Here is a 23,463-nt window from a genome sequence, read left to right on the forward strand (position 1 = left end):
GCCCCTTTCAGCACGTGGTGCTTTCCCCATGTCACCAATACCTGGGAGGGCTGGGGTAATCTTGGCTGGCTGCTTCGTGAGGAGGGGGAAATTGACTGAAGAACTTGTGGGTCAAGATAAGAAATGGTTACCAATTACCATCACAGGAACAAGAGATGTGACTTCATGAAGATTACTTTGAAATGGCAATAAATTAGTTTGAGAGTAGGGTAGTATAGGACTAAAACTACCCCTCTGTAAGCTGACACTTCTCCCATCCATGGCGGCAGGATGGGGTGGGTGAGCCTGTAACAGGTGATCTCTGCTGTTCCCTCCTCACCTTTTTGCCCTGCTCCATCCTGAGCTCCTTCCAAGGAGCTGCAATTCTTTAGGATCTGCTTCAGTGTGGATCCTCTCCATCAGGTATAGATCACTCCAGGGTTATCACTGAGCCTGTCTGAGGGGCTCTGCTGTGCCAGCTTGTCCTGGCTGGGTCTGGAACAGGGCAGCCTTCTTCCCACAAGGCCACCCTGCACTGCCCCAGTACCACAGGGCTCTGAAATTAATATGTCTCAGACATACCTATGATAAAAATAATAAAATTTCTTAATATGTCCTAAATCATTGGATTTGTCGCAGAACTGTAAAAATTACATGTATCAGTACAACTCAAGCCAATACAGTGAAGATGCAGAACAGCGATCCTCTCCATCAGGTATAGACCATTCCAGGGTTATCACTGAGCCTGTCTGAGGGGCTCTGCTGTGCCAGCTTGTCCTGGCTGGGTCTGGAACAGGGCAGCCTTCTTCCCACAAGGCCACCCTGCACTGCCCCAGTACCACAGGGCTCTGAAATTAATATGTCTCAGACATACCTATGATAAAAATAAAATTTCTTAATATGTCCCAAATCATTGGATTTGTCGCAGAACTGTAAAAATTACATGTATCAGTACAACTCAAGCCAATACAGTGAAGATGCAGAACAGATAGACTTTGGCTGTAATATAATAGTAGCACTATGATCTTAGTCTATGACACTAGTCTAAAATTTTTATGTTTTTAAAGGGGTACTGCTACACAGAATACAGTCAAATTTGGCTTCAGCTGTAGTAGATAGAAAACATTAAGGTATGATTTTAAAGCAGTTTGTGCTCTAAGTGTTGCCACAAAAAATGCCTGATAGCAAATATATTGGGTTTGGAAGCATGTCTAGAATTGGAACAGATCTTAAGCAAGTGTTACTATAGTTGACCTGATACATTTTAACTGGACAGCTGCACAAATCCAAGCCCATGTAACTACAGAACATTTCTTGCAGGACTTTTTACTGAAAGATTATACTAAATGAGGCAAGATACTGAAAATCCTATCAATCCAAGCACTTTCACATCCTAAATTCCTTGGAAAGAAAAAGCCAAAAGACTGTATTTACTTTGCATTATTGGTCGTGTAGTTCCTAAAAATTTGAGAAGCAGATGCAGATTTAAAACAACTTTCATTTAGCAAGCAAGCAGCATTAAATTAGAACTTGTTAACTTTCCAAGTTACTCTCCTTTTCAGCCTCAGGGCTTAAATATAACAGCAGATAACTCTACTTTTAGCTTAAAATTATAGTTTAGCAGACTCCATCCCCAGTTTCCCCAATACCTGGAATCTAACATTAAAGCTACTCTGCCTCTGTGCAAATTAGGAAGTGAGACTGGAATTCTTTTGATTTTTATGGAAGAAATGTGACCCTTTTTCCTAAGTGAAAGACTTCTCAAGCACGTAAGGTATGGTATTACAACTGCTGTTGGCATAATTCTGAAAATACTCAGTGGTATTGATAGGAGAGAATATTGCTGTGAGCCTACAGCACCCAACTTCACTTCTGCCTTGTGAAGGTAAGCCTTTAGCTGATTCTAGATATCAAGACAGACTTTCCCTTACTCACTAGAATACATTATTAGGCATTCTATCCAGCTCCTAGAAGGTCTTACACAGTGAACAAAAGGTAAAATACGGAACTTACTTACCTTGATACAAGTTCACTTTAGTTATACACTAACAATTTTGGACCCAAAAACAGTGAGTGCCAGATTAATGCTTAAATTTGCTGTGAAAGCTAAGTATCATTTATATTCTCTGGAACTGGAGCCTGAATTTCAGGATATGTATATAACATACAAATTTTAGTGAAATAGTGAAAAATGGTATAAGGCCTAACACATTTCACAAAATCAAACGTGTATCAGAAAAAGCCTTATTTATTGTTCAAATGCATAAAATGCTATTTATAATGTAATTAACATAATACATAATTAATCCAGGGATTTAAGTTTAAAATGTACAATTAATTGGTATAGAACACTAGCAAGAGGGGTTTTTTGCCACTGACAGTCACTTTATTTTGATGTTTTTGTTTCTGATGGATTTTCCCCAGTGTCCAGTGTCTTCAGCAATCTGAAAAGGCCAGCTGCTTCTCGTATCCGACTGAACTCAATGCAGAATGCTTGCACTTCTATAAACAAGTCCTGTACATTAATAATTTTGTTTCTGATTAAAGACTGAAGAAAGACACAAACAAGACGGACCAGGCGGTTCTGAAACATAAGAAAGATGGTTTAATAAGCCAAATAAATGTTTGCAACCAAGTCAGGCAAAGGACTGTTGGCCCTCAGCAGCACAAGTGAGGTGTTTTAGCTTCAGTAGTTATCAGGTTCCTAAGCTTTGTACATGCTGCCCCTTCTCTTCCATTTCCCACACTACTACTATATTTAAAAAATTGACTTTATAGACCTTTATGTACTTCAGGATGCAGGAGCCTTCTCATGATTAATCCCATGCACAAATGAAGCACCAGATCTACCTATCCACTGTAGTTAACTTATTATGTAATCTCTGAATAAAGGCAAAGAAGAGATAATAGCTGAAGACGATGTCAACATTTGAGTCTTGCTTAGTCTTGTTTTCTACAATAGCACCATAAAGAAAACTGAACAAGTTTCACATCCTAAAATTTCTTATGACCACATCATCAAGGAACTTCAGATAGGCAGTGACATCACCAAACTGATTCCAAACTTCCTTCATGGAATGTGCTGGGTTGCTGAATCAGCAGGTAACCCTTTTGCTCTATGTTAGAAGGAAAAAAAAAAATCCAGGGACACCTAATCCAGGAACTCATGGCTCATTTCTTGCCTGATCCAGAGAAAAGACAGGATCTTAAAAGTGTTCCTCTTTCTTAAGAGCTACTTAGGCAACACCTTGAAAAGCACGGTGGGAATTGGAAGTGAAAGCTTAGGAGCTGGCACTTAAAATCTGTCATACATAGGTCCAGTCACCAACCATCTGTTTAACACAGAGCACATTCTTCCCCCAAGGACCAATGATAAAAACCAAGTCTTTATCATTAAAAGTGCTTTCATACTTCACATTGTGAGAAAGAGTTGAACCCAAACAGAAGGAAAAAAAAAAAATCCAGGGACACCTAATCCAGGAACTCATGGCTCATTTCTTGCCTGATCCAGAGAAAAGACAGGATCTTAAAAGTGTTCCTCTTTCTTAAGAGCTACTTAGGCAACACCTTGAAAAGCACGGTGGGAATTGGAAGTGAAAGCTTAGGAGCTGGCACTTAAAATCTGTCATACATAGGTCCAGTCACCAACCATCTGTTTAACACAGAGCACATTCTTCCCCCAAGGACCAATGATAAAAACCAAGTCTTTATCATTAAAGTGCTCTCATACTTCACATTGTGAGAAAGGTTTGGGTTCAACTCTTTCTCTAAAAGCAATTATGTATGTGAACAATGTTTATCAAACAGAACTGAAGGATGTGACAGATTAAGTGTCCAAAGCATTTCAGATTATTTGACACTGAAAATCAGATATCAGCTATTTTTCCAGCAACTGATCTTGCTACTGCAAAATTTGCAACTTATGATGAGAGAATTCAGAGACTGAACAACTTATTTCCTTCATTGTGATCAAAAGGCATCACATGCTTTTTCTGCAACACAAATTAGTTACATGAGTAATTTTAATAATCCAGGAGCATGAAACTTGGCAAAAGAGCAAATGCAAGATTACTGGCTGACTCCCAGTTGCTGAGGATCATTTCCAACAGTAATTTTGTACCATGCTTTTTAAACAAAACATCTTGTGTCTCAGCTGCTGTGAGGTCCCATACACATTAAAAAAATGTTAGCTCTCAAGCTCTGCATGCTGCTTAGTAATCAGTGTATGTTCCTTGACCCTCAGAGCTCTTTTTTGTCCCCTGTGTCCCTGAAGCACAGCTGCTATGTGCTCTCAGCAGCCGCTGTGAGCAGTGTCTCACTCTGGGCATATTCTCAGCTGCAGCCCACTACCAAATACCAGCAGCCGCTGTGAGCAGTGTCTCACTCTGGGCATATTCTCAGCTGCAGCCCAGATCTGCTATTTTCCTACTCCACTACCAAATGTAACAGGCAGAGCTACTCAGCAGGTCACAGATACCCCACATGTGTCTGGCAGAACCACAAAGAAGCATCAGCAGCCACCAAAGGATAACACATGGCCAGTCATCATCAGAATGGGACTGAGAACAAGATGAAGGGATTGCTGCTATCTAAAATCACACTGCAACCCTATCCTGTAAACTGCACACAGCTTTCATTTCTGTAGCTGAAGGATACAGTAGAGCTGGAGAAGGCATTAGAGGACACCAAAAAAGCTTAATGGGAGACAACAGTTATCTTGCTGCAAGAAACTCAGGACACTGCAGTCCTTCAGTATCAAGAGGAGAAAGCTAAGGCAAGGACTTAGGATTCAAAAAACCTTGGAGAAACTGAATACAGAAATGTTTTTCACCAATGACATACCCAGGAAAAGTTCTCCTGGACACCTGGTGAAACCAACAGATAGTTTAGGAGAGAAGGAAGTACCTCATACAGCATGTAGACAACCCTGAATGCCAGAAGTGTGTAAACCTCCTCAGGTTTCCCCTGACCCTCCCTAGTCAGGGATCCTTGGAGTGGCTACAACTTCCTCAGTACCAGCATGCAAGTATGACAGGCTTGGGAAGCAGAGAGTGTTAGGAAAAAAAAAGTTCCTTTGAAATAAAAAAGCAGTAAACCAAAGTAACCTAATGGTATTAGCCTTATTAAAATCATAGCACATATTTCACAGAGCAATATATGGGATACTTTTTCCTAACCAATTTATTGAAGCACTCACCTGCATATATTTGTCTTTAATCTGTTCACAGGTGGAGATACAATTGGAGATATAAAGATGAATAAATTCAGGTGGGAGATCAACTGCAGTAGTAAGCCTGTTCAAATAAAATATATTCAGTGGTTTATGAAGCCATAAATCTAGTGTTTCTGTAGCAAAACAAATTGTATCAGTTAGACCTGTTATAGGAGTTTATTCCCAGTTCTGTAATACAGAACTGATTTTTTACAGCTTCCAGATGTATTTGTAGTAATTTAAATTTCTAAATAAAGAGTAAAACTTTTTTAAACTCTGACAGTACAGAAGCTAAGTTAGATTGGTTTCTAGTACATCTGACATTTGAGTCGAATTGGAGATATAAAGATGAATAAATTCAGGTGGGAGATCAACTGCAGTAGTAAGCCTGTTCAAATAAAATATATTCAGTGGTTTATGAAGCCATAAATATAGTGTTTCTGTAGCAAAACAAATTGTATCAGTTAGACCTGTTATAGGAGTTTATTCCCAGTTCTGTAATACAGAACTGATTTTTTACAGCTTCCAGATGTATTTGTAGTAATTTAAATTTCTAAATAAAGAGTAAAACTTTTTTAAACTCTGACAGTACAGAAGCTAAGTTAGATTGGTTTCTAGTACAACATCTGACATTTGAGTCACCACTGTTTGTTAACTGAAAGAGCAATACAGCTCTCTAAAGGGCACAACATGCACTAAATGGAGAACTGCCACAAGGTTACAACAGAATCTGACCAAAGTAACTCAAATCAATCCTATCTCAAATAGTGAAACTAAAACCTTCACCTGTCCCCCTTTCAAGTGCAGTTTCAATTTCTTCTTATTTCCCTTAACAATCAGTGTCTCCCCCTGTTTGCACTGACAGTCACTTTGCAGTTTGATGAAAGTTGTTCCTGTGGTAGCTATGCTGTGGGAGAACCAGCATGCCTGACTGGTGCTGTAGCTCTCCTGGACACAGGTAAAAGCTCTACTCTCACCATTCTTTATCCATGTTGCAATCGTTAGCCCCACTTCAGGGCAGTAACTGCTGTCAGTCTGCAGCAGTAGAGAGGCATTTCTTTCAGAACTGTTTCATTATATCAGAAGATATTTAAGGTGCAATTCAACTCTGCTTCAAAGGGACTGCTGATTGAGGCTTATTTGGTAGTTCATGTTCAGTAATTGCCAAGAAATAGAAGAAACTAAGTGGGAGAGGTAAATTTGTGGGAATTAGCTGTCTGAAAAGTATTCCCATTTAGAGGGCTAGCATTCTGTTAAGAAAATGGGTTGTATCTATCTACAGAAATTATTCTCAATGCAATCAGAACATGACTGTACAGCAGGGCAGCTGTTTATCAACCACCTTTTGTTCACTTAAGCTGCATCAAGAATACAATTTGCAATTAAGCAGATTAGCCATGTGGCATTAACTGTTTGTGGAGGATTCCCACAATAAGTGCCCTTTGTCCCACTCTAGTCTTCTATCTTCCACACAGACATGCTCCAAGAAGGATCAAAATGAACATTTCCAGATATCCTGATAAAACAAAACTGCTCATTTTACATACTCTGTGAAACCTTACTAGATTTGAGATCATACTCACCTATTTACAACTTCCATTGAATGTAAGGACATGTCCATGTTGACCAAGACAGAAAAATACTCTGTTATTTGACTAGACTGCATTAGTTTCAGCAACATTTCTATAGCTACTAAAGGATTGTTTTCAACCAGGTCTGGCAATTTGGCGGGAGTGAGACCGATATGGTAAACAAGCTTGGGGTCCTTTTCCAGTTCTCCAAGGAGCTGTGAAGAAGAAAAAAAAAAAAATCCTCACTTGATTTTTCCTCAAATATTCATGTTACTGCTTTAAAAAACTCTTATAACACATCTAAGATCCAGGAGAATGATACACCTTTAGATTTAGGCTTCTCAATTGAAAAGCACTGGAGGGCTACTTTAAAATGTTTATGTACAGGCAACTGTGTCCATAAAACTATAATGCATTTAGGAGTCCTTCATCAGTGGATGGAAAAGAAGGGAGTTAAAAAAATCCATGATGAATTTTTTTGATGAAAAAAAAAGAAAGAAAAGTTTCAGCCTCCTTTAGTTTCCTGTCCAGTAGAAGGAAATCTCAATTTCAAGTTCACTTGGCAGAAAGAGTAGTGCAACTAAAGCTTATTTTATAGTGCCAGCATAATGATTATGAAAAAAGCCCACTGAAATCAGGGGTAATACTATCAAATTGAGGGGAAAAAATGTTGTTGATATTTCTAAAGTAATTATTTGTCAAAAACTTTCACAGAACCCTGAGCAACTTAGTTACACAAAGATTTTTCCACACAGAAAAATGTTGGCGTCACTCCTGATCAACTGTAACTACATCAAGTTAATAGTATGAACATTATCTTCCTAATTCAGACAAACCCAAGTCAAATTTTTTTTGATTTTTACAATTTAAAAGTTTCATGAATCCAAACACAGGTCAATTAAAGTGCTTAAACTTTTCTAAAACACAGCAGTTAATAGCTTCTTAGGGAATCATTTTAGACAGCAAAGTGCATCACCCTTACCTGTGTTTGCTGTGGGGAAGTCAAAGGACTTTTAAAAGCTTTTGCCATTATTCTTTTTATCTCAACTCCAGTGCTGTTCTTAACACACATTGACTTATCCCACTGAATTGTGTGATCTGGTTCAATTGGATTTAGCCATGCCAATTCATCCTCACATATATGGAGTGGAGGTGGTGGTCGAATAAACTCTGGTCGAAAGTGACCTAAAAAGGCAACAATAGGAGACATTTTCTTAAGCTTTGGGTTTTTAGTTCTGTATCAGTAAAAAACAGAAGACGCCCCAAAAGCCTCTATTTCTTTAAGCTATGATAACACTGAGACCAGCACTACAATCCTATTTGCCTCCCAGAAAAACATTTATTTCTGATTTTTAGTGATACTGTTCCATACACCTGTTTTTCCTCTTGATTCAGATCACTGTGTTACTGATCCTGTGGTCTTTTTCCCTTCCACAGTAACTGCTTCCTTGGGAGGTGTTACGAGCCAACGCAGATCTCAGTGCAGGGACTAGTATCTTGTTCAACAGATGACATGGGGAAGGACTTGAAGACAGACTCCAGATCTCTAGAAGTCTGTAAATGTGAAAACTAGAATCTGATCTAGAAACAATATGATGCAGTCTTGCACTTACATTCACCTTAATTTCCATTTCATGCCTTGAAAATATTTCTGAATTCCTTCACATTTTATCTGAAGTATAATAACACAGTATGTTGTGAGTTACAGAAACAAAGATGTGAAAATGCACCTACTTTCTATAGGAGGCTTTAGTCCACTCACTAATGCTTCTGTGATCTGGGAAGCAACAGAGCTGTCAAAACCAGAGTTGGAAGAATCTGGGTCAGGATCGCTGAGAATGCTGGGGAAGCTGGCCTTGCTCTGTGTTGGCAGCTCGGACTGACGTTCTGAAAGAAGAATATTAAACCATAAAATTGGAACAGAAATGCCTGGAATACTAATAGTACTGAGAAACAAGCAGCTTTAGAAAAGAAGTGGCTTTAGAAAAAACTCAACAGATGTCAACATGAAATTTAGTACAGTCAGGCAGTCAGCAGTCTGAGTGCCAGCTGATAGGCAAGGACAGAGGGTATGCAGCAAGGATAAAGAAGAAACAGATGTTAATCTGAAACGTAGTCCTGGCTTAGAACAGGCACATAACTGATGTAATCTACATCTAAAAGCAGCACATTAGTAGGTTCCCATGCTACTCCTCAAAGAGTTCACCTGCAGTATCTGGTTTTGTAATCGTTTCTCAGAGAAGAAAAGTGAAAGATCTACACGGATCCATTTACAGATGATAATGGTCATACTAGACCTGAAGTCAGCTATTCAGATTTACCCAACACATTCCTGTGGCATTGCCTGAGCTCCTTGTACATTTGCTGTCAAGCCAGAATCCGTGCTTTAGTGGTAAACAATGGAGTTTTAAGGTTATGTGATTCTACAGACATCATCATTAAGGCAAACCTGAAAGGAGCCAAAATCATCCCACTAGAGGCCAAATTACAGACCATAAATAAGTTACAGAAAAATAACATTAAGGTTAGTGTATATACAGCTGAAGACTTGAACAAATTGGCCAAAAAGCAAAATACGGGCCTCGTTGCTTGCATTACCAGATTTTTATGTACCCTTCTGTCAATAATCTATTGTTCTTCTGTATCTGGAAACTTAATGGCTGATCTTCTGTGTTCTCTGTACTAGTTTGAGAGATCGTGTTTTCCATTGCTTTGGCAAAGAAAACCCCAAAGGACAAAAAGCAGAAAAATCCCCACTACAGAATACCACTTAACATTCCTCTCCCCACCCTGTTAACAGAGAACACTAAGCAGCAGATTATGTCTTAAGCAATCTGAAGTCCAAAATTGCTGGTACCACACAAGAAATCCCTTGAAAAAGTTCCAGATGAAACTAAACACCACTCAATTTCCTGGCTAATTGAGTGAGTGCTGTTATATTTTGTGTAGCCTAACACTTCTAAGCAAAGTGTGCTTGCTCCTTTTTGTGCAATCATGTTGACCCCTTCCAGCTGCCCACACACACAAACTAGTTCATACGACTCCAAACAAATCTGCAAGAGATTTTGCCCAAAACTGTGAGTGACAAGAGCATTATGAGAACAAAATTGTTAATTTTTCTGGCTTTCTGTCCCACTTTATCCAGCTATTCAGATAATGCAAACATGTGCATATATGCTCACTGAAGCAGCACAGCAGGATATATTTTTCTATTAAAGGCAACAACTACAATATTTTCATCTACTTAAATCCCTCCCCCCCAGCCATTTTAAAGGCAAATGAGTCCAAATGAGATGGTTCATAAAACATATTTTCTACTTAAGCAACTACTTCAAACTTCATCTCATGAGTATTTTAATTTAGCCCCTGAACAGAAGGGTTGATTTACCAAAAGAAGTACAGGAGTGGGGGAGAGGCATTGGGTGTCCTTTTTCTATCTTTTCATTAATAGTCTAGGACTTAAATCCATCAGTCAGTAAGTCACAGATTTGTCTGTAACCTCATAATCTGAAATGACTAGTGATGTTAGACAAGACACTTCACTGATTTGAGACACTTCAGTTACACCTGATACCTGAGCCCTCAGTTATATGCACTGAAGCTCAGAAGTTCAACCTCACAGCTTCAAGGATAAGGGCTGAAACAACAGCTTCAGGTAAGCAGAAGTAAGAATTACATGGTGATTTAACAGAAATTAATATAGCATCTTCAACTAAGACATTTAAATTCTATAAATCTAAACTGGAAACAAATGCTTAGGTTCCTTGATGGAGCTTATTATTTTTACAGGTAAAAAGAAACTTTCTTTGATTCTTAAAGAATGCTCAACAATGTATTAAAAGCTTTACTTTCATCCAGGTCAATTACTCCCCCATCAAATAGGGGTTAGCAGACAAACACTGAGGAACACTTTACCAGGAGACCCATCCCTGCAACTAGGAGAATTTTTTTATAGGGTAGCACACCAGATGAACAAAAACATATTGGGCAGTACTAAAGTTTGAATTAGCCCTCTGCAGACCAAAGGGAAGACAGAACAAAACAACTCATGCCCACGATGCTAGATTCCAGCATTCTGGTTTTTTTGGTGGGGGTGGGTGATGGTGGAAAACCTTAAAACCAAAAAAGAAAAACAAAAATAGACAATCTACCTTAGAGTTGCAAATAAACTGTCACAGTGAGCTCAGATTCAGAGGATAAGTGTTTTTGTTTTCTTCACAAAAATAAAGGATTGGGAGAGAGAAACTGATAGCAAAAAATTGAATGTTTTCTAAATTATTTAATTTGATTTTGCAGGTATGTGCTAAAGCAAGTCAAAGTCATCCTGCTCTGGACAGCCATGAACTCATCTCAAGGATCATACTTCTGAAAAGCTACCAAGTGTTATAGCTATGACATTCTGTATATTTCTGGGGAAAGGGTGTAAACAAAACACCTCCAACGCTGCATCTTAGTGTCATCATCCAGCACCAGCTCCATCCTGCATATTGAATCATTAGGAGAAATATACTGAAGACTAGTAAAAAAAATCAGACTTTCCAAAACACAACAAACAGAAGAAGCATCATGATTTTAAAACAAGTAAAAGATTTATCTTCTAAGAAAGTGATTAGAAAGCAGACAGTTATTCTGGAGACCTACAGCAAGAAGTCTGAGAAAGACAGCACAGAGCTTTTCCAGATGCAGCTGGTTTTGTTACATAACTTCTACAACTGCTTATAAGCAACTGTGCACTTTTACTGGATTATGTAAACAATGATATAAATTTTATACAAGCACCATTAATGACTTTGTATTCTACTTTCAGCCACCATTACCTTCTATTTTAAATAATAGAAAGCCTACAGCACACATTCACCCAATGACAGTTTTGAGGCTGCCCAGAGAAGCTGTGGATCCCCATCCATGGAAATGTCCAAGTCCAGGCTGGACAGGGCTTTAAGCAACCTGGTCTAGGAAGGTGTCCATACCCACAGACGGTGAAGGTGGAAGTAGATGATTTTTGTGGTCTTTTCCAACCCAAACCATTCTGTGATTCAATGATTTCATCTTTAATGAGAACAAACTATTCAGAAGGCAAACACAGTACCAAGGGGAAAACAAATAAAAGCACCTTGAGGCTTCTTAAGGCATCACATATTCCTTGCACTAAAAATGACAAGTTACCTGAGGCTTCACAAAATTTTAATTCGCTGAGGTATTTTACAAAATACAGACAGGATGAACACAAGAAGGACCAGAAAAGTTTGTCTCACCCACAATGGCATGTTAGGGTGTTCAATTTGCATTTTCAAATTATCCCAGTCTGAAAACAGCAGCTAAGGAGGACTCCACAAGACATCTGTAGACTGTGAACAAGGGACAGTGTACCACAGCTTTACCAGTCAATGTCAGAGTCCACGGAAAAAAAATTACAATACCAAGATACAACTGCAGGACACAGAAAATCTAAATGGTGCCCAACCTCAGAACAATAAATCACATTGTACAGGTACAGAACTGGATGGTCAGTTTTCAAGCAAGCAGGTCTACTGCAACCTACTGACGGAAAAAGGATATTTTTTTTTTGTTTTTAAACTGGTTCCTTGTTCCCAACAATATATATTTCATCTTTGCCCCAGATGTGACATGAACAGTCATGTCCCTCCTCCTGTTCTCCTGTCAAAGGATAAGAATCACATTGCTTTTCTTTTCAGTCTAGTAAAACTGGATCCCCTTCCAACTCTTGAGCTAACACCAAGGCCTAACTTTGCAATAAACCAAAGACATAATTGCAATAGTCAATTTTCCAGGTACAGCTGAAGTACTGGTATGTAACAGCAGCATTACAGTTAGGCTTGTTCTCTTATGAAAGAAATACTGCAAAGGGTGAAAAGGGATGAAAATACAAAAAAAAAAAAAAAAAAAAAAAAAAAAAAAAAAAAAAAAAACAACAAAAAACCAAACCAAACCAAAACCAACTAACTAAAACAAAGTAAGCAAACAAAAAAACCACCAAAAACATCCCCCTCCCCCAAAAAAATCCCTCATAGGTGGAGATTAAAAACTTCCTATAATTGCAAAATATTCTTGTATTTAAGGCAATTACATATATGCCTAAAAAACTACTTGTTAAGGAGGATAAAAGAGTTAGGCTGTAATCTCTGCCTGCAGTTTCTCCAAGTGCTTGAACACAGGCTTGAAGACCTTAAAGCATAGTTCAAACCTTTTCATATGGAGGACAGACAGGGGTTTCTCAGGTAGCCCACAGTCACGTTCCAATGAGAGCTTCCACCCCTGAGAGCAGCACAGCCACAAACCTTCCTCACCTGCTAGTGCCAGCTGCAGCCCACTGATGTCCACTGACTGGGCCATGTTCCCCACGTCCATGGCAGCGATCTGCCGAGGAGTCTTCTTGAACAGCTCTCTAGGAGGGGCCAGCATCAGTTGTGAAAGAAAGAACTTTTCTGGAGGAGTTATGGGAGGTAAGAAGCCTGTGGAGACACAATGAAAAACAATCCATGGTTTTTAATGTGGGAGCATTAACAGATTCCAGGCTCTTCATGTGTAACAAGCAAAACTAAGACAAACGGATGTGTTATTTATGGCAAGGTAGGTGCAGCTGGAGAGTCTGTGTGACACATACAGAACTGTTTTAATGCAAAATACAGCACTACAAGATCAGCATTACAACGTGCCACAGCTGATGCCAAGTCACTCGTGCTAGTTCATTCACACAATTTCCAGTCCAGACAAGAAGTGAGCTATTTAGTATGAGCTGACACTGCAATTCACAGATTCAGAGAATAGCCTGGGTTGGAAAGGACCTTAAAGAGCAGCTAGTTCCCACCCCCTGGCACGGCCAGGGACATCTGTCCCTAGGCCAGGCTCCATCCAGCCTGGCCTTGAACACAAGCTGGTGCATCCACAGCTTCTCTGGGTAGCCTGTTCCAGTGCTCCAGCCCGCTAACCAACTTGGTGGCCCTCTCTGTAGTCTCTCCAACGGGTTATTTTTTTAAAAAACTGATTTACTTGTCACTGGTAGTGCCATTATTTACTGAAGAGGAAAAAAGTGTTTCACTCTCATGTATTTCTCTCTAACAGTTTTGTTTCAGAGCTTTAAGGCTACCAGAAGCCTCCTATCACCTCCAGCTTCCTCCCAAAAATTTCTGTGTTATCACAGAATCAATTAGGCAGGAAAAGACCTCCGAGCCTCCTATCACCTCCAGCTTCCTCCCAAAAATTTCCGTGTTATCACAGAATCAATTAGGAAAAGACCTCCGGGATCACCGAGTCTGACCTGCGACTGAACACCACCATGTCAACTACAGCAGGGCACTGAGTGCCACGTCCAGTCTCTCCTTAAACACCTCCAAGGACGGTGACTGCACCACCTCCCTGGACAGCCCATTCCAATGCCCAATCGCTCTGTGAAGAACTCCCTAACCCGGCCTAAACCTGCCGTGGCTCAGAAAGCTGAGCCCTCTTGTCCAGTCGCTGGTCGCTTGGGAGAAGAGGCCGACCCCGACGTGGCTACAGCCTCCTTTCAGGCGGCTGCAGGGAGCGAGAAGCAGCGAGCCTCCTCTTCCCCAGGCTACGCAGCCCCAGCCCTCAGGCAGCTGCAGAGCCGTGGGGTCCAAGCACGGGGCCCGGCTGACGCAGGCCCAGAGCCGCCGGCCGTGCGGGATTCCCACCGCTCCCCCAGGAGGCTCCGGCCCGCTGCCCGCCGCCCGGTTCGCACCTGAGAGCGGCGTGCGCTCCGCCTCGTCGCCGCCGCGCTCGGGCGCGGGGTTGAGCAGGTGGGCGAAGACGGCGGCGAAGGGGTTGGCGGCCAGGGGCTCGGTGCGGTACATCTCCCAGAGCAGGTAGAGCGCGGTGAGGCGCTGCGCGGGGCTGGGCAGCAGGTCGGGCTGCTGCAGCAGCAGGACGAGCACGGAGCCCAGCCGGAAGTGCTCGGCCTTCCCGAAGTAGTGGTGGAAGGCGCTGGAGAGCCCCTCGAAGGTGCTGCCGCCCGCCTCCTCCGACACGATGCTCAGCAGGCTCGACAGCTCCTTCGGCGACAGGCTCATCCTGCCGCCCGCCGCCGCCTCGCCGGCCTCCGCTGCCCCCTGCGAGCCGGGCGCCGGGCTGCCCCCGCCCCCGGGCATCCGACCGCGACCGCCGCCCCACGGGCCGGGGCTGCTCTGGGCCCGCGCCTCACGGCCCCGCGCCCTGCCCGGCTGTGGGACCGGGGCTCTCTCGAGGCCGAGGAACGCCCCGTGGCCGTGCCGTTTAACGGCGGAGCAGTTACACCAGGGACTGGGCCACTGAAGGGTCTCGAGCACAAGTTGTATGAGGAGCAGCTGAGGCTGCTGGGGTTGTTGGACCTGGAGGAAAGCAGACTTAGGGGAGATCTTAATTAACACTCTCTACAGCCACCTGAAAGGAGGTTGTGTCCGGGTTGGGTCAGACTCTGCTCCCAGGTAACCAGCCACAGGACAAGAGGACACAGCCTCAAGCTGCACCAGGGGACGTTTAGGTTGGACATTAGGGATTTCTTCACAAAAAGGGTGATTAGACATTGGAATGGGCTGCCCAGGGAAGTGGCAGAGTCACTATCCCTGGAAGTGTTTAAGGAAAGACTGGATATGGCCCTTGGTGCCCCAGTGTAGTTGACAAGGTGGTGTGCAGTCACAGGTTGGATGATCTCAGAAATCCTTTCTGATCTAATTGATTCTGTGATTGTGAAGGGCTGGTGTTCATCCATATCTTCCATGGTCCATTCCAGCTGAGAATATCCACTTTGCTGGTGAGGCTCTCAGCAGAGCGGGAGGGTGGTGAGCAGCAATAACGTGTCTGGGGGTCAGGGATTGAAGCACATCCCGATGAAATGTGATGATCTGTTTCATTGGCTTATCCTGTGGAAGTACATCTCATGGGAGAGCAAGTCACAGGCTTAACCTGAAGAAGTGCTGAGGGGTCATGGCCTGGAGGAAGGGCTTTCTGTGGAAAGAGAGAAGAGAAGAGAGAGCTTAGGAAGTCCTGAGAGCAGGCAACTAATTCTAGTAGTAGTACTCCTCCCAAGTCACCCAGCCCTAAGGATCTTGGCTTTCCAGACAGCAATACATATGTAAGAGATGGGATCCAGTTTCTAAATATAAATTGAAGGCGTGTGTTCCGCATATAGACCACGTAATGGAGGTGTTCCATATTTCATGTTTCTGATGGGAAAGAAACCCAGATCCCAGAGGTGTAAAGGATTCATGTACATACAGATCTGTTAAAAAAGGATGGGGCTGTGAGGAAAACAAGGTCTACAGCCAGGGGAGGCATGATCTGAAAGCCTTGTCGAAGAGCAGTTACCAGCAGTCTGGATCACGGTGAGAAGGCTGCCTGCAACATCTGTTAAAAAAGGATGGGGCTGTGAGGAAAACAAGGTCTACAGCCAGGGGAGGCACGATCTGAAAGCCTTGCTGACAGAGCAGTTACCAGCAGTCTGGATCAGGGTGAGAAGGCTGCTTGCAACACGCACTGCTAGAAGAGTAAGGCAGATGGAGGAGGATGCCGGTGAGCTCCCTGACCTGGCTGGGGTATTCAAGAAAACAAAGCATTATTTGGAAGTTTAGGCCTATTTAGAGTTTACTAACAACTGCAACAAGGCCTTTAATTGTAAGATTTAGGAAGAAGATGAAAGCATTGCAAATAGCTGAGGAAGTAAACTGTATGTGTGTGATAGGGCTCGGTGGAAAACTTGGGAGAGCACTGGCCTCAGACCAACCCGCAGGTTTTCTGTTTCTGGTGTGCTGACAGAAGTTGCACTTGTTAATTTTTGGCATGAAGTTTATGGTTAAAAATTAGTGCATCTGAAGTTGTGCCTCATATTGAGGGATGGCTTGCTGGCTGGATTAGCACCCAAACAAACCTTTGATGCTTTTGTCCAGGTGGTCTTTTTTGTACAGCCTGCTCCTAATAACAAACTCTGCTGAAGACAACAGAGCTAAAAGAAGAAAAATATTTAGAAAGAGAAAGCTGCTTCTTCTTTTCCTATAGATTTCAGAATCATAATTCACTCTTTGATATTCTGCTTACTGGAATAATGGATGCAGAACTGCAGAAATGGACTTTAGAGAAATAAAAAGTTTCTCTGATGACTGAGATAGCAAGAAAAATGTATTACTCATATGTGCTCACTAATGCAGCTATATGAAAGCATTCAATGCAAATTAAAAGGTTTCATCAGAACAGAAAAGCTAACAGTTTAGAAGATGGAATACTTAATAGGTAGTGGGATGGGCCCAAGCATCAGTTGACAAAGGGAATTTTGAAGTCACAAAGATTTTAAAACAGATTACCATTTCAGGGTAGGAAAAATCTTAATCTAAAAAAAAACAGATGAGGTTAAAATGCTCTTGGAACAGAAAACATAGTAAGCAAAATAGTGTTTCTGTGACTGCTCAGGGCACTGTATTTTGTGTACACATGAGTGTACGTGAGTGGGACGTTCTTGGGCTCCAAACTCATGTAATGAAGAAGCAAGAGTGTGTGGTACTAGTGCAGACTGAAATAAAAGGAGTTCTGGGCCAGATCTGAAATGGATTGCGTTACACTCAGGGAGGAAGGCTGGGGCCCCAGCTCCCTTGGTGGGCCAGGGGGGTCGGTTCTGCAGGGGATGCCTCAGTGCAGCACAACCTCACGGTGTAAAAGGAAGACTTCAGTTTTCTCCCTTTGCAGAGCAATGCTTCTGGGAGCAGCATGAGTATATTCCATTTCTTTTAGATGGCCTATGGAATAGCTATTAAATGGTCAATATAGCATAAAATACACCTGTCATTTTTCATGCTTGACTTTAAGGAAGAACCTCAGTAAAAATCATGCTTTGAGTTCCTAAAGAGGGATAAAGAGATTGGGGCTGTACTTAAATTTCTGATTCTCATCTCCCTTGTGTAACCCTGCCCTGTTGGCTCAAACATGCTAACATATATTAGCCCAGACACAGAGATCCCAGACTAAAAGTGACACAGGCAATCTAGTTTGGCAGGTTACCCTTTGCAAATACAAACAAGCCTTTACAAAATGATTTGGCGGTTAGAATGCAATTGGTGTAGTATTGAAAAGAACATCATCAGCTTTTGATGAATTGTAATTGTTACTGGAAAATTACATTCACAACCAAAGGAGAACAGTCAGATTTTATTTCCTGAGCTAAGGGCAAGGCTATGCAATTTAACTGTAAGTTAATTACAAGAAGGAGTTCTCTTTCCTTCTTTCTTTCTTTCCTTCTTAACATTTATTATATTATTTACTATTGTATTTTGTATTGTTTACTGTTGTATTTTAGATGACACATAAGAAACACAGAGTACATTGCAGGTACTATAAAAAGAATCCTAATGAAGGATAGATGGAAAAAGACAACATTTGGAAGGAGCAATAAAAATATTAAAGAACTATCCAGCCAGTATTTTAGTTTCTTCTAGCAAAGAGGCTGAATACTCAGGAAACAACTCCCAACAGCCTATCTTTTATCCCCACAGTTCATTTAGGAAGGACACAGTAGGAAGGAATTAAATCACACCTTAAAGTCAAAGAGTGAATTAAAGCACTTCCAGATTGTTCTGTTCTGTTCTCATGAGAATTCTCTCTTGTACACAAATTCCTTTCCACAGCAGTTAAAGTGACCCATCCTGTCTACAGTGTCTTTAAATAGCAGCATATCAGAGAAGGAAAGGAGAAGATGCATTTTGTATACATCTCTTCATGTGTAATAGTTAAATGTTTTCTTCCTAGTTCATCTTTTCAATTCAAAGGCAGGACCACCAATACAGAAACAGATTTTGTTATTCCTGGAGTAATCAACAATATTGGCATGCTAACAATGCCTAAAAGTCTTCCTGAGTAACTGTATGAGAACACATCTTCACTTGTTAGTCAGCTCTCTAAGCTGCCAAGGTATCTTGGATACAGCTTGAAAAGCACTTAAGAAACACCAAAAATATCATTGCATGAATGGCTTCATAAGTGCTGAATACTGAGTGGGTTAGAAATAAACATGGTCATTGCTGAATTCTTTAACTACTGTGAGTTTTAGCGATGTCTCTGCATTTCAAGCCACACGTGATCACACCTGTAAATTAATGTTAGTCCACTCTCTTGATTCCTTGAGTGTTAGATGCTCCCAGAAGAGACAGGGCTTTGGCCCAATTAGATTTATGGTGAAACTCCAACAGGGACATAGTGGCGTACAAGAGCAGCATACAGTATGGCTATTTGTACATGTGTCTTTGGACAGGCTCTTCTTCTGACAAGGAAACCCTTTCCTGATTGCTCAGAAACACTTTTTCCTCCAAAAACTGTTTGAAGTAAAATAATATTCTCATTTGTCCTTTTTTTTTTCTTGCTCTTTTTTTCAGACAGGATTTTTTGAAATCCATTTGTAATTTAAAAATATCTAAGCATATGTTCTGTGTAGAAACATTCAGTCTGTGCATTGCTCGGGAAATCTTCACTGTGAACTTTAATTTGAGCACTCAGCGTTTTTAATTTGAGCTATGCAAGTGCATATCTGATACAAATGGAACTATTTCCGTTCCCTGACTCCATGACTTGATTTATGCCTTATGGCTCTGTTTTCATCCAAAATCAATTTCAGTAGAATCTTTACTTATGCAGATAAAATTGCAGGAGGAAGTGCTTTATGTTTAAGCTACAAATTTGAAATCCACCTTCTGAAAGAATATTCAATAATTCTGAACTGCTTAGGAAGCTCTTGTCCAGGAAGTGGGAGATTCAGGTTTTCTTCATCTCCCTACAGGGATTTAAACTCCAGTCAGACTATGGCTATTAGGAATAGAGAGGAATGTTTATCTCCTTTGGCTGGAGTTATTTTGCTTTGTTTACAGGCATTAGAGATTCACCACAAGAGGAAGGGAGAAAAAAGCAAGATCTGATGGATTTAATGGAGTGTGACATTCAGGATGGTGGGTGGTCTGTGTTGTAGTCCTGCTCCAGGAACAAGGCAAATGTGCACTATAGCAATTGGGTGTAAAATCATAAAAATACATGTGTGAATGGACTAGAAATCTGTTGTCCCTCTTGCCCACTTAAATTCCCAGCCACTGGGAGAGTCACTTCTTCCCAGTCTTTCCCTTTAGAAAGAAAATAAAAAAATGTAGTAAGGAATCTCTCTTAGTCTCATATGCATACATTCATATGGTGATATACTTTCAGTAGCATAGCTTCACACATTTGCCTGTGTCCTGAGTTCCATGTAATTCATGTTCTCATGTTCACGTATGTTTCTAACACCCAGGGAGCTCTTTCAAGGGCTTTCTCTCCCAGTGCCTACAAAGTTGCTCTTTTGCCTCTTTATTTCTTTTTAAGTAGGTTGCACATTCTCAAAGTGTCTTGTTATTCATCCCATCTCCTGGTTTATGCTGAAAGCTTTTAAATGTGTTTTAATGATGCATAACAGCAATATAATGAGCCTAATAGCATGCTATTGATTTTCATTTGAAATACTGACATTTGAACATTTCAATAGCCTTTTAACAGTGTGTATATTTAATGTGATTCAAAGACAAGGCAAATGCAACACAATATGTCTCTACTAAAAAAAGTCACATTCTCTATTTCCTGACCCTCTTTCCCCTTCTCCTGCAATCTTTTTGGCAATCATCCACACTGGAAATATATAAATTTCAGTGTTTTTAAAATAGGAATAATACTACTAATAATTTTATTTTCTTATATCATAATACTTGGTACAAGAAAATAAAAGGGAAAACCACAGAATTTCAGTATCCAGCCACAGCTTTGTTTATCTGTTCTGATCACAATGAAGATTTTAATGATCCACATCCAGTGAGTGCTGCCAGAGAATGCCATGAGTTAGCTCTGGAGTGAACTGCCCAAGGATGCCCTCCAGACAGTTCTCACGCTCACTTGGTGAGCTAAGAAACACAGAAGGAAAAATGCCATCAGCAAACATACACATCAGCATAAGATAGCAGCTGCCTTTTGATGAATAACTCAGGAGTTAAATCATACGAAGTGTTTTGTTTCCAGGAGAGGTTTTTGAGAAGTCAGCAAGCAAGGTGTGAAGGAGCCATACACTGTCCTGACCACCCTGTATATGTGGCTACTTGGACATAAAACTAAGAGCAGCATTGCCAGGCTCTACTGGCAATATGTTTTCCTAGTGTTATATGTAAATACCTTCATTTTCCACTACTGTGACATATTTTTTTCAGAGAGTGTTTATCAAAAATGAATAGAGGTCAAGTTTACATAATTACACCTTTCCCTTCTGTCTTTTCCCAGCATCATTCATATTCTTTGCCCATCAATCATCTGCACAGCACCATAAATGTGCATGACGCTGTCAAGATTTTAGGAAATACAGCTTCTGCACTGTGGGTTGGTTGAACATAAGGTAATATATAAAGAAAGAGAGAAAAGCAAAGGACCAGGGAAACAAGGAAGGCCTATGCTTTTGTGAGGTCTTCAGTTTGCTTGCCTTCCCAATGTATATCTTTTGGTTTTCTAGCCACATCAAATAAGAGGATCATCTGACAAGTCATGACTCAGACCCCATTGCAATTGCATGTAATTAGACAGGGGTTTTGCTGTCTAGCTTAAAAAAAAATCAGCTGCTTTCATTATCATTTGGTTCAGATGGTTTTTCAATCCTGTGCTTTTCTTTCAAGAAGATGATGAAAGTAAGATCAGGAGCAAATTTTCTGAGACTATGTAAGTGATTTTGAAGTCTGAAATGCTTTTTAAATTATTAGTAATTCCCAGAATGCACCTTAGACTGAAATTATGATACAAAATTTTCAGAGGTTACCTAAAAATTCAAAGCTGTTTATCAAATAAGGTACCTAAGACAGGGATATACATGTTTTATTGTTAAAATGTAAGTTAAGCTCTATTTCTGCCCATACCAGAGACTGCCCTAACTAGAAAAAGAAATGAGCAAGAAAACCATCTTAGTGTACCTTGCATAGGTGGTGATATTAATAAGTAACTCTGATAAAAGCAGTAGAGTGGGGCATGGATATTAAACCTGTCAGAGAAGAAATCTCTTATGCATATAGTTGAAAACAGAAGAAATTACTGTTATCTTTTATTTAAGATAAGTCACATGAACAGTCTCCAGAAGAAATGAATTCTCTTGGCTGATGGTGGAGGGACTGCAGAATGATGACCTCAGACATCTAATTTTTGACCTCTAAGTTGGGAGATCAATCCCATCCCCTGAAGAAGCAAGATCAAGTCTGACACCAAGCTGAGGTCTCACTCCTGATCAGAGCCCCAGTCAAAACTGCAGGCAAGATCCTTGCTCCTTTTCTAATCTTCCAATGCTGTGTTGCATCCCTTTTCCCCAGACTGTGCTGGTTTTTCATATTTAAAGCTTAAATTCTCCAGGATGAGGCCTGCCTCTAGTGACAGTCCTCAGTACAGTGATTTCTGGGACTGTGCAGTATCCCTGCAATGGAAATTTGGGCATGTCTCAGGAAGAAGGGGCGTCCATGCATAAGGCAGTTGAAGCAAAAACTAATGGGCAGTGTAAAACCAAAGGGGTTGTACAATACAACTGCTTCTTTCTGCCCACCTGCCCTGGGGGAAGTCTCCTTGGCTCCTGCTTGTTGGCACTTGCGTCTTGCAACAATCAGAAGTTTCTAGAGGATGTGGAACTACTTTGTTCCCTGTCTATTAAGCATTACTGTAAAAGCCCAAGTTCTCAGTCCTGCCAGTTCAGTGAAACTGAAAGGTAGTAAATTCAAAGCTCATAAACAAAAAGCATTTTATATACAGCATGTGTACAAAGAATTTACTACTACAGTCTGTCACAGAGGCCATGGTTGTAAGGAGGCCTATGACACTTTCAAAGATAACAAAATATCTAGAGTAAATTCAGGAGAGGAGAAATTTAGAAAGTGCATAAGTGCTTCTTCATCTTACACAGTTTCTTAATGATGGATGAGACCTTTTTGGGGATTATTTTCTCTGTTGTAACTTGTCTTGGTCACCATGAGACAGGAATTTCTAGACCATAAATCTGAACAAATATAGCAATTTCCGTGTTACTCACACCTGAGAGAGTCTGCTGATCATAAAATGCACCAAGGGCTTGATCTAAAGCACATCATCCATCACTGATGCAGTAAAACTGCATGCATTCTGTGGGGCTCTGAAAAATTGCCCAATGTGCAGTTGGTTTGTAGGGCAGAGATGTGTACTCTTGGGTGATGTGGCATTGGTGTACAAGGCCCTGCACTCATTGCTCTGCTCTCATTTGCCTAAAAGAATCCCAGACTGTGCAACTCACGTACCTCCTGCTCTTCCTTTTAATTCTTTGCTCAAAATCCAGTGCAAACTTCCTCTCTCATCCTGACTATTTATAAGTATACATAGAAACAAATGTTTTGTAAAGATGTAAGAGACATTCTTCTTTATTCCCAGGGGCAAATAAAACCTTTTATTTTTAGCCCAGTTTCCTAAGGAAATGAGACTGATGCAATCACATTGTCTATTTGTCTGTCTATCAAATTGGCCCCCTTCCCCCCTTCCCTCCCCCCATCAACTTCTCACCAGTAATTTCTTCCAACCAGATCTGAAAGAAATGCAAAATTCTTTCAAAAGTGTTAAATGCACACGAGTTTTATGGAAGTCAGTGGGTGAGCCAGAGGAGAGATCTTATCAGTTCCCTCATGGGAGAAGTCAGTTCTGTCTGAATTCACT

The 23,463-nt window shown here is 40.9% G+C and overlaps 1 protein-coding gene across 1 annotated transcript; it reads right to left on the reverse strand.

Moving 5' to 3' along the window:
- Nucleotides 1–2,207: 2,207 nt before the first annotated feature.
- On the reverse strand, nt 2,208–14,938 carry CNOT11 (CCR4-NOT transcription complex subunit 11). Its single transcript, XM_039714394.1, has 7 exons — nt 14,483–14,938; nt 13,071–13,235; nt 8,497–8,649; nt 7,745–7,947; nt 6,775–6,977; nt 5,177–5,273; nt 2,208–2,563 (listed from the first exon to the last, which is right to left on the reverse strand). Exons 1-7 carry the CDS (start codon nt 14,886–14,888, stop codon nt 2,366–2,368), a joined length of 1,425 nt encoding a protein of 474 aa, XP_039570328.1. The 5' UTR covers nt 14,889–14,938; the 3' UTR covers nt 2,208–2,365.
- Nucleotides 14,939–23,463: the final 8,525 nt, after the last annotated feature.

Source organism: Passer montanus, unplaced genomic scaffold (assembly GCF_014805655.1).
Source record: "Passer montanus isolate IOZ18808 unplaced genomic scaffold, ASM1480565v1 scaffold3, whole genome shotgun sequence".
In the NCBI taxonomy this organism is placed as follows: Eukaryota; Metazoa; Chordata; class Aves; order Passeriformes; family Passeridae; genus Passer; species Passer montanus.